The sequence below is a fragment of the Festucalex cinctus genome, chromosome 19 (genome assembly GCF_051991245.1).
Source record: "Festucalex cinctus isolate MCC-2025b chromosome 19, RoL_Fcin_1.0, whole genome shotgun sequence".
Taxonomy (NCBI): domain Eukaryota; kingdom Metazoa; phylum Chordata; class Actinopteri; order Syngnathiformes; family Syngnathidae; genus Festucalex; species Festucalex cinctus.
Window position 1 is genome coordinate 11056163 of NC_135429.1, and position 12350 is coordinate 11068512.

The 12350-nt window shown below is 36.9% G+C and overlaps 1 protein-coding gene across 2 annotated transcripts in view; it reads right to left on the reverse strand.

Moving 5' to 3' along the window:
* The window catches only part of vps50 (VPS50 EARP/GARPII complex subunit), a 77956-nt gene that overhangs the window by 17867 nt on the left and 47739 nt on the right, over positions 1-12350 (reverse strand). Inside the window, exons 19-23 of one of the 2 annotated variants that reach the window (XM_077507694.1) lie at positions 11504-11622; positions 9314-9420; positions 8705-8826; positions 6046-6123; positions 5545-5625 (exon numbers count right to left, since the gene is read on the reverse strand). In XM_077507694.1, the coding sequence (XP_077363820.1) occupies positions 5545-5625; positions 6046-6123; positions 8705-8826; positions 9314-9420; positions 11504-11622 (507 nt within the window). The remainder of the gene's footprint in view (positions 1-5544; positions 5626-6045; positions 6124-8704; positions 8827-9313; positions 9421-11503; positions 11623-12350) is intronic. The other variant, XM_077507695.1, reaches the window with a different exon arrangement.

Genomic DNA, 12350 nt, shown 5'->3' on the forward strand with positions numbered 1-12350 from the left:
TAATCAGAAGCTACTCAAGTTACTACAGTACGTAAGTATTCTTTGAATACTTACTCTCAATTACTATTTTTTTTTTTTTTAGCTATGAACTTTTTACTTATACTTAAGTTGTATTATTCAGCAGGCCTACTATTACTTGTGTACAATTTGTGGCTACTTTAGCCACCTCGAGACAGGACCAATGGTACAATAAATGTCATCTCAATTAATCACAAACTGCCTCACCCCAAATTGACTAGGGGAAAAAATGTGTACATGGCTCTCATAACCACAGTTCACTGACTCTATTACTTTAAAAAAAACTGCTGTGCCCAGCATAACTTGTTTTTTTTCGAAGCAGTATTATAGGACTTTACAATATGTGAAGTTGGTTTTACCGTAATTTGCATTCCAGTCTCTTTTGTGCTTGCTACACATTATTGTGTGCACCTTACTTTCACCCAGCAAGCCTGTCCAGCTTGTCTACATTCTTCTGTAATATATATTTAATCTCACCTAATAATAAAATAATACATGCTATGTAACCATATATTACCATATGAAAGCAATAAAAGGAAGACATGACAATAAGAAATAAGCAAGAAAAATGGTCACACTGATTGAATGGAGAAAAGGGAATACTGTCGTGCATTTGCGCTGTTCATTGAAAATCCAAGTGTGACATTTCTAAATGTTGCCTACAGCAACATCTGTCACAGCTGAACTTTCAACCAGGGACAGCCGTGGACACAGATGGGTCTCGGCCATCAACTTGATATGGTGCTGTCATCAAATCTTGTGAATGAAACAATTCACAATCTCTTTAAATGCAAAAGTGTTAAATAATAAAGATCTTAAATAGTGATAGACCGATATATTGTTTTTCAGGGCCGATGCCGATACCGATTATTCGTCGTCAAGGAGGCCGATAACCGATATTTCAAGCCGATATTCATTTGCAATAAAAGAGAAAATAATAGCATAAAAAAAATTCTTTGAATTTTAAACATATAAACAATAGACATGTTTAATTAAATTTTTTTTAAGAGAAATTGTAGAAATTGTAGGGAACTTCCAGGGTCATCAGCATGTGTTAAGCTAAATTCAAAACTAAGCAAGTAAATAAATAAACAGTTTTCTACTGTAAATAATGTTTTCCAAAATTTCAACATAATTTCGAAATTTATTCATTTTTTAATTATTTTTTTTATATATATATATAAATTAAAAAGTTGAGATGAAATGAGATGGTAGCTCGCCACCGCTCATGTGGGACTCGGAGTCATTACCAGCACGCTGGCTTTAGAATCAAACCGCTGCGACGTCAAATCAGGGGAGCACAACCGCAAGGATTTGACAGCTCGATTGAAATGCTGTGCATAATTAACTTTATAATCTGTTTATAAATGAGGTCCAGCCTGTCCAATCTCTGGAGGACGTGGTGTGTGCGTTTGCATGCAAGTGGGTGGAAGTAAAGTCACCTCGACGACAAAAGGACATTTTGTGTTTTTTATGCCAAAAAAAAACAATTAAAACAGGAATACTTTGTGATCACAAGATTTTTTTTTCTTCTCTCCAGGCATTTTATTATTTTACACAAAACCCACGATAGTTTGTTGCCATTTTCTTTCTTTTTTTTTTTTATATACTTCTACCTACTCTGGAATTGGCCACTAAGTGCACTAAGAAAACACACAAAAAAAAAATAAAAAATGTTTACTGCCTGTTGAGAGCTCACTCGCACTCAAAGAAATCTTTCCATCTCAGGCAATTACTTGCCATTCTCAGCACGGCGGCGTAATTCACAAACAGTACAGCGTTATTTGTATTCTAAATTGGTGAAGGAAGTTTTGCTGCTTGCTAGAAGCTTCGTGTTTTTCTGTAATTTGCGATAATAACTTGAAATGATTGAAACTTTGGTCAAAGCAGGCTCGTGCAACGAACACACAAATGAACCAGGCCTTCATTGTTCATTTAGATTGCTTAAAGGTGCTAAAAATGCTTGCCATAAATATATATATACTTTTTTGTCAAATACTATAGTTGTTATCTTACAGTTCTCGATAGTCTATAAATTTCAGCAGTCAGTTAATTACTGAGGTAAACATCTTGCATGTCTCGTGAGGAATGAAAGCATCTTCACGGTACGCTCTTGCTCTGTTTTATTTATTCAGCCAATTTAACTTTTCTTCTTTTTTTTTGTTTACAGCCTCCTCCTCAGGGCATCCCTGAAGATGTGAATATTCCAGCAAAGAAGTTCACATTGCTATCACAGCAAAATGCCATTGTGCTGCACTGTCAAATATGTTTGTTTGTTTGTTGTTTTTTAGGTTTTTTCTTTTTTATAGGTCACTCCACATTCTATACTTCAGCAGGCATGCATGGAATTTTAAAGCATTTTTTTTTCCTTTTGTATCTTTGTATTTCTTCATGTTGCACTTTAACCTTGTAATTGCAATGTTAAGCCCTTCAGACTCGCATTTTTTTTTTTATGTCGGGCAATTTAATTTATTCATTTATTTTTACTGATTTTGAATATTTTCCCACATAAGAATAACATGGAAAAAAAAAATTGTGGTGATCCAATCATGAACCAGAAGTGTTGACGTTATCCAAATTATGCGTTTTTAATGGTTTAGTCACGCAAATATGTCATGTCCACCGCAATCATCTATGAAATATGAACACTTCCAAGACTTTTTTTTTTTACATTACTAATATTAATTAAAACTGATAAAATGCACTCCAATAGATTTACAGCAGGTACAAAAAAAAATAAAAAATCCATATGATACGACACATAACGAAGTTTGACAGCTCTGACGAAAGCTGGAGTGACAACCGAAACTGATAGCAAGGTAAGAGGATTTTTTTCTCTCTTTACATGAAGAAATAATTTTAGTCTGGCAGAAAAAAGAAACTTTAAACTGTGAAAAAATGCTGAGAAAAAAAAAAATCAATTTTTAAAAATTGTCAAAACATATTCAAAATTTAAAGGTCGAGAGAGCACAATTTGCATAAACTTTTTTTTCCTAATTCAAGATTTGTATTTCATTCTTTAAAAAAAAATAAATGAAAGGGGACAGAAAGAAGTGAAACTTGTGATATCTGCCCCTGATAAAATAAATAAAGATGAAATAAAATAAAATGAGAATGAAACAATAATAATAATAATAATAATAATAATAATAATAATAATAGTATTAATAATCAACACAAAATAAATGACATTAAGCAGTCAAGATGCTATTATGGTAACCAACAAAATGTTTCAAGAGCACGACCTCCAATAATTGAGAATTTATACATTTTTTAAAAATACGAATGGATGAAGATTGCTCCACAGACTGTCGTTCTTTTTATTTTGTTCTGAATTTAGGTTTGAAAAAAATATGTTCCTCTTAATTTGTACTCACTTTCCCCTTTTCTTTTTTTGTTTTGTTTTTTTTTTTAAATTTGATTTGCATGTTAATTGGTAAAATTTAATGATGGGCTTTATACATTATTTTAAGGCAGTTAAAGTCATTAAATTTGAACGTTTTAGTTGTATAAATAATGGATTAGTGTGGTCTCTGCATCCACATCCAGACACGACATGAATAGTAGAGGTGTGCAAAATTTCCGATTCTTAGATTATTCACGATTCGGCCGTGGAACAATCGAGAACGATTCACAAACGTCCAAATTCCGATTATATAAATATGCCAAGGGAAGCGAAACTAAAGTGACCGGAGCGAAAAGTACGCGGAACTGAAACGCAGTAGCGCGCGCGGTCTTCGGGACGCTTAATGGGACGGACCGAGAGTACACATCCACAACTCACGCCTCGACATTCAAAACAACAACAAGCATGGCTGAGCTGACCAACCCACCTCTTCGTCAGATCAGACCTGCTCCGAAAAGGCAAACAACTTCAGGCGGAAGTATCAGCTAGCTGGCTGCAGTGCGTCGGTTAGCGTTCTACAGGGCGCCGCGCAGTGATACGAACGAATGAACAGAAAAGTAGTGGCTGGCGGTAATGGCGTCTGACTTTATTCAGAAAAGAGTGTGGTGGAAATGTATCACGCTTTTGAAAACAAAAAGTTTTTAGAAGAAAAACGCTTTATTTCCGAGACCCCAGCCAGCTTGGTGGACTATTTTCCTCTCGTCCAACGCCGAAGTCAGCGCTGATCGCACACACGGGAGGTGAGGATCAAATTGAGATTCATGTTAAAAAAGCCGAACGATCCCATTAATGTTTACACGTTCATGTTTACACAAGTTAAAAAGCAGAAAAGCACTTGAGTTTTTTTTTTTTTTTTTTTTGTACCTCTGAGAAACTTTAATGTTTACATGTTCATCTTTACACAACTTAAAAAGCAGGAAAGCACTTTTTTTTTTTTTAGGCATTTGTATTGAAGTAGTAGTTCACATTGTCTTTCATTTATACCTCAGTGCACTTTTGAGTGGATAAAAATAATATATTTTTGCTCAATGCTATGTTTTATTCTGTTGAAGACTGAATATACTTAAAAGCTGTTGTTACAGAATGAGGACTTGAGTATTTTATTTACTGTTTTGAACTGTTAACTTGATACTGAAATAGTAGTTTGTTTAGGCCTGAGAGGACTTTTGTACTATTTTTGTAACTAATGTACGAAACATTAAAAGCACCAAAATACATTGTTTTTTTTCTGCTGCCTGGGGGGGAAATCAATAATCGTTTTATAATCGAATCGTAGCCTCTGAATCGTAATCGCAATCGAATCGTGAGGTGCCCCAAGATTCCCACCTCTAATGAATAGCGCGTTTCTGTAAAAGAAAAATGGGATCAGTGTAGGTTTTGGCTGTGCACCACCACACTTCAATGCAATAGGTCAGGTATGGAACAATCAAAATTAGATTTGACATTTTATTTGCGCTTTCCATGTTAAATGTGCACCAATAATAATACCTAAAAGTTTTATTTAATTAGCCCTTTCTATTTCTATACCTTTTTTTCAGTATTGCTACATCATCTTACATCACTCAGGAGACCCTTTTTAGATTCACCCCAGAAAGGTCATCAAAAGTTTCTATTTTTCTGTGGGGAAACAAAACTTGAGCGGCAATACATCTCAGATTAAAACCCGGAAAAATGGAGCTAACTGAAAAGGAAAAGTGGAAAAAAAATGGCATTGGGATCATCATGGATCAGACGAGCCAGGGTGCAAGGGGGGGGGGGGGGGGGGGGGGAAGCTCTGGTATCATGAGAGTATGGACCGCATCAGACTAATTGTCATCATTGAAGCCCCTAATGGAACAGCACGTACGAATCCGGCCTGCTCTGGTCACTTAGAGAGAGCGAGATATGCGTGTGAGTGACCACTAGCCACATAATGACGACCCATAATGTATTTGGTGGCAACATAGGCTGCGGTCTCTCTCGGCATATGGACCGGATGCTGAGAGAGAATAGAGGGGGGAAAAAAAGCATTAAAAGGAGCGAAATGGAGAGGCCGTAGAGGCGAGAGCATGTTTGTGTCAGAAAATGAGATAATGAGCAATTGCAACGGAGAAAGAGGAGACGGCGCGCTGCGGTCGTACCATGTCAATGAGGCTCTCCTGGATCCGGTTCAGCGTGGTTCTCAGTCTGCTGCTGATAAGGCCCAGACCCGACGATTCGTACTGTGGAACGCACACATACATTCGCACGACGTTAGCGTCAGCAACACCTTCCTGTTTCAGAGCGCACACTTCAGGAAAGTGTGAAGGCATGCCACACGCATACACATCTGGGCTCATCTCACGTCGTCCGAGACGTGAGAGTCTTTGGGTTTCAAGCTGACCCTTTATTTCAACGAGGGGTAACTACAAGGGGCACACGTCAAAATGAAACATTCGCACAAACTATTGCAGAGGTAAAAAGAAGAGGGTGGAGAGGCTGGAAGCACTACCAAAAAAAAAAAAACGTCAAACACCTCTGAAGTTACTTTCAGATGCACTTGGGTGTCAGTTGAGGAAGCAGATCACGCACACCGTCAAATCACCATACAAGTGCTGACAAGGGCGTGGATTCGCAAAAGGCAGGCCTCATTCTACGCTTACCAAACAAGCAGGGCCCACCATGCGGGCCGTACCCGACTCTCTGCCACCATGAGTTGGCAAAGATGGGCTTGGGACCGGCTATAGATGACATATGGACCACAGAAATGGGGAAAAAAAAAGAGAGTAAAATTAAAACATTGAGGATGAAATCAGAACTGCAAAAAAATTCAATGGGTGTGCCTGAGAAATGGCAATCACAAAAAAAAAAAATACACTGTTGCCGTGGCGACACGCTGTTCACTATGAAAAATCACACTAAAAATATTTCCCTTTTTTACAAGCTGTCATTTAATATGACCCAACACAATCATTCATTGCCAAATTTACCAATAAATTGAAGCATAGGAGGACAAACACAAGAAAATCTTTAGCTGATCAAAAGTACAGCTGAAAATGGCAAAGGTAACACCAAAGCAAATAATGATTTGAATAAATAGAAAAGAACCATAACTACTAATATATTTTATGGAAATTCTGAACTTCATTTCAATTCTTAAGTGCTTGTATTCTGCAGCATTGTGGGATTCCCTAATTTGTCTATTTTAGTGACGCTTCCAAGTCTGAAATATGGCGTCCAAAACGGTCTTTCCACTAAGTCCAAACAGATGAACGCCTGATTATTTATGAAGCCTGTTCAGGGAAAAATAATGCATCTTTAGCGTATGTGTGACAGACTTACTTCAGCACTTTTTCCGAGCCAATATAAACACATAATGGGGTATTCACCCTTTTGAATATTAATATCCGCCTTGACTCTTCGACCGGAGAAGTCAAACGGATCCATCTTGGTTACGGCAGAGTAAAAAGAGTCATTCCTGGGTCAATATAGCAGCATATGTGCATAGCATAAGGGCTTTTTAAAGATTCATGGGATGATTAGCCTTTTACTGGAGGTGCCAATCTAAGTGAGACGAATAATGAAACGGGATAGATCATAAAATGGTGCTCAATGACAGCTGATAATGACGGAAACAATGCTTTGCAGTTGGTGGAAGATGGACAGAAGCTTAAAGATGCAACTAAGGTAGTAAGCTAGCTTCTTTTACCTCCACATGACACGCACATAGACGCGTTAATAATATGTATTAGAGTAACCCCTGTGGAGCGTTCATCTTCTATATCTCTTTCAACTCAATAGAAGTCATTTTCCTCTTGCTACCATTTCATTTTCCCTCAAGGGTGACAACACACAAATGTGTTTTCTTTCACTGCGAAGCACATTATATAAGACAAGGATACGCTGAATTGGGGGTAGACCAGGGGTCTGCAACCTACGGCTCTGGAGCCACATATGGCTCTTTAGCCCCTCTCTGGTGGCTCCCTGTGGATCTCTAAAAAAATATGTATATAATAATAAAAAAATTACATTAAATTAATTTAAAAATAAACCAAAAAGAAGAAAAAAAAATAAATTAATTAATATTTTTGATGTATATTTATTTTTATTTTTGAGATAAAATAGTCCTTAAATTACTTCCTGATTTTGATTTTAACTCATTCACTGCCATTGACGGAAAAAGACGTCAAATGATGCTTTTTTTTTTGCTGGTCTGGCAGTGAATGTGTTAAAAAATAACACATTTTTAAGTTGTCAGAAAAAAAGAGACACATTTTAATTACTTAAAAATGTCCAAAAAGAAAGTGGGAATGCAAAAAAAAACACACAAAAAACATAAAATGTCCATGAAATTGCCAAAAATGTCAGTGAATGTAATAATAATAAAAGAAGGTAGAAAAATAAACATTCAAAAAGCAACCATAAAATATCCAAAAACAGAAACAAGGCAGAAAATCACCATAAAATGTTTTTTGAACTGCCAAAAAAAAGTAAGAAAATTGATTTTAAAAAAGGTGGAAGAGAAAACGGTCAAAAAGTCAAACTATAAAATCTCCAAAAACAAAACGAAATCCTAAAAATTACCATAAAAGTCCACAAAATTGCCAATAACATCAGAAAATTGATAGCCATAAAGGTAGGAAAAAAAGCCATGAAATGTCCAAGATAAATCAGAAGGGAGGAAGAAAATGACCATAATATGTCCATAAAGGTATAAAAAAAAAAAAAATGTGAAAAATTACCAAAAAATCTGAAAAGTAGAAGAAATTGAATCTCTATGGATGCTGCATATTTTTGTGTTGTATTGAAGCTCGAATTAGCTCTCGGGCCCTGAGCACATAAGACTAACACACCGTTTCTTTCATCACAATCTTCAATTGTTTTGAGGCTCCAGACACATTTTTTATTTGGCCTAAAATGGCTCTTCTGACAGTAAAGGTTGCTGACCCCTCAGGTAGACTAACTTCATTCAGATAGAATTTGCAAAGAGAGAGACCGCCCTCCATTCATTTTTTTCTACTGAATATCCTCTTCAGGGTCACAAAATGCTGACTGGAGTCACCAGCTCCATTTAAGAGGGAGTAAGAGTTTTGGAATAAGGGAAACCTTCACCCATGAGATCATAAATCTACAATTCTCTCACTCCTGCAAGCATTCAACTCCCAGCGGGGCGACTGTTGCTGTTACCGCAAACTAATCTGTCAAATTGAGGGAGAGCCTTCAGGTTACTCTGGCACAATCTCAGCCAGTGGTGCGGAATATTCAGTTCACGCTACCCGACCACTCAAGTGTTTTTACAGAGGAGTCCTTATAACACTGTACCATGTCATTTCGTCCAAAGAAGGTGTAAACGGCGTAGAGGTAGTAGTCAAAGAGCTGTGACACACAGTGGATGACATCGAAGGCAATCGGCTTCAGGATGCTCATCATCTGCATGTATTTCCCTGACAGGACGAGACACAAAAGGAAAAGCAGTTTGAAAGTCTAGACATTATTACGACGAATGTTGCGGTGTCCCAATACTTTTGTCCAAATATTGCATCCCAATATCAAACAGGAGACATTTTCCAGGCAAGTCAGTCTCATAAATGAAAAGCTCCTGCTATTTAATACATTTTTCAGGAGCTTAAAAGTGTGAAATTACAATAAATGAAATCCCAGTCGAACCACGAGGACCGTCGCTGGATCACATTACATTTGCATACTGTACTAATGTCACGCGGACATCTAAGTACCTCTTTCGAAGTGCAAGGGCAGCGCTCAGGGCAAAGGCTAACCATTATTGCTGCTTCTCAGTCACACGCGCAGCAGAAGAGAGCACAACGTGCAGATGCGCAAAAGACTTAATTAGTGAGAATATCGAAAACCGCTGAAATAGATCTGTCGACACTCGTCCCAAGAGCACGCTAAACATATTACGCGCGGACTCACCAACAAGCCGGATGACGTTGAGAGTTGTGTTGGTAAGGATTGGGGCATTGGTCTTATTCAGGTTGTAATCTGACCTCTTCTTGCTTCTTATAGTCTCGCGAGACACACTGGGACAGAAGGGGACATGACAGGACAAAATAGATTCAAGTCAGCGGGGAGTGGAAATTGTTCTAACTGATCCATCAGAACCCATTACACAATGCCGGAAAGACAGAAAGACCCTTTGGGTGAGGTCTCTGAACTGGTAAGCATGAAGAACTCGACCCCATCATTGAGCTACATTAACCAGCAATCATTACATGGGGCGTTTAATTACCGGACGTGACCACACGAGCCGGTTCATAATGGACCATTAGATATTCCGGTTTAAAATAATGGGATATTAGCATTTTAGTGGCTTTGGGCCAATCGGGTTCAGCGATGATGAGCGCCTGAAGAGAACGGGAGTGTGTCGTGTGAAAGAATGAGATTCAACTCTGAGCGCATACATAATGGTGCAATTAACACATTCACCGCCAGCCCAGCAAAAAAAAAAATGCATCATTTGACGTCTTTTTCCGTCAATGGCAGTGAATGAGTTAATATGTGAGTTTACATTTCCTGACAGGACATTTTCAATGGAATATCCCATAACAATGCCTCTGAATACATAATACGATTCACATTTTATTCGCTGCAAGTCTGTTAAAACCAAGCAAAAATGTATATAAAATGACTGAACCCTAACATAAGAGCTGCTTTTGTAAATATACCATCAAAGCTAATTGTGGAATCTTTTAGTTCCTATGCGACTACGCACATACTGGACAAGGATCATAACAGTTTCAAAATCACCTCAAACATACTTTCAATTCCTATTTCAAAGAAAAATGAGGTAGAAATGTTGATTATAGAGGTTATGCTAGTTGACTATTCGCAACTAGTCGATCAGGTCCTATGTAAATTGCACCAGCAAGGAGCTGCTCTTAAATAACCATCATGAACTTGCAGCTTGAATCCGTTAAGATATGTGCCAATTACAAATAAAGACAATTAACTCTTTCACTGCCAAAAACGTTTAATAACGATTCGTAAAATCACGACGTATGCCGCCATAAACGTTAAATAACGTCAACTATTTTTTATTTATTTTTTTATTTTTTATTTTTTTATTTTAATCAATGGGCAGTGCAACATCTAAGTGCAGCGCTGCCTGGTCAATAGGTTGTGGAATCAATAACACTCACTAACTATGGCCAGTAGATGGCAGCATCTCTTTTCAATGGGCTGCCGGCGTATGAAATTACAATGAAACAAGACGAAATCTGATGAAATAGAACTTTTTCAAGGATGATGTGAATGATCAAAGCCTTTGTCATATTAAAGTTTTTTTTTTGATAACGTGTGGCAGTAAAAGAGTTAAGATGATAGTCTATTAAACTTTTATTCAAATTTATAGCTTGTACCAGCATGCCTGGCAGGTTTATAAATGATGGTGCAATTTAAATGTGTGCGACTTAACATTTATATCTGTACAATGAAACAAATACAAAAAGAAATACTGGTAAATGTATTTCATTCTCAGGCATCAAGTTTGTTTTATTTGATGTATTTTATTTGATTTGTTTATTTTTTGGAATGTAGAAGAAAGAAATCAGACAAAAAGGTACTGCGCTAATGGAAACTAAAATAAAGGCTTGCATTGGGTTTTATTTTATGTTTTTATTTAACCATTATTCATCCAACGTTAGTTCAACCAACGTGTGAAAACCTTTTCTTTTTCCCCCCCCCCCAATTTTGCTGACTTTTTGCGTGTAGGTATATCATATCATGGAAAGTCAAATTCCAAAATTTCAGATGGATCACATCAATGGTTTCTGAAATATCGCAGTTTGATTTTTTTGTTTTCCACTTTTTTTGTGAAATGCACTTTTGACAATAAGGGAATGCCCAACCTCAACAACATTATTGTAAAGAAACTTTTTATTATAGGGTTATTAAAAAGGAGTGGGTGATTTGATGACTTGAAATAACAACAAAACTTATCCTCATTACAGTCACGGCTGAGTTTAATCATTAGGTTTTTTTTTTCTTTTGAGTCTGTCAGCAAACGTCAAACAACTGGCAGCAGAAATGATGGACACCTGAACTTATTATGAAACTCCACTTGTGGCCCCCCGTGTGTCCAACGTGTCACCCAGCGCGACTGACCTCTTGAGGGGAACGTCTCCCGTCTGCTCGTCAACGTAGTCCTGCTTGAGCTCCTCGGGGACGTCGCTGTCGCTGTCGTAATCCTGATAAGCGCTCTTCTCCAGCTCGTCGGACTCGTACTTTCAAAACGCAAAAAGAATATGACGGGAATAAGATGAGAGAAAACGGGAGCAAGGGGAATAACACTTGTGAACTAGAATCACATTCATATAGATCTGGGGTGTCCAAACTTTTTTATTTGAGGGCCACATACAGAAAATCAGAGGGACGCAAGGGCCAAATAATGTTATGAAGAGAAATTGTGTTTAGTCCTAAAAAATGTACAAATAATTGATTTGTGCTTTTACATATTTAGGAAAATGCTACAGAACATAAACCAAATTATTTGTAATATGGCAGTAGGGTTATTATAGTTTTGGAATTTTTTGTTTCAGTTTTTATTTCATTTTGAGTTTTTTTTTAATTCAGTTAGTTTTAATTGGTTTTCAGGGTGGTTCTGTTAGTTTTTATTAGTTTTAGTTCTTTAATAAATGCTTAGTTTTAGTTTAGTTAGTTTCAGTATTAGTTTTAGTTTTTAAAAAAAATGTGTATTACTTGTGCGCAATATTTAAAAAACACCATTGGAGCGATGTCATCAGAAGGTGCTTTTCTATTGGCTGCTGCTAGATGACGTCACTTCTGTGTGACATACATTCAATAATCATTATTCCGGTTAATATAAAAATAAATCTACTAAAAATCACATTTAAAATCATCCCAAAATGCTCATGCATTAAATGAATTACCAAAGACTAAAACGAAGGACATGTTTGTTATAAATATAGTTAGTTTTGTAAACATAAAATGT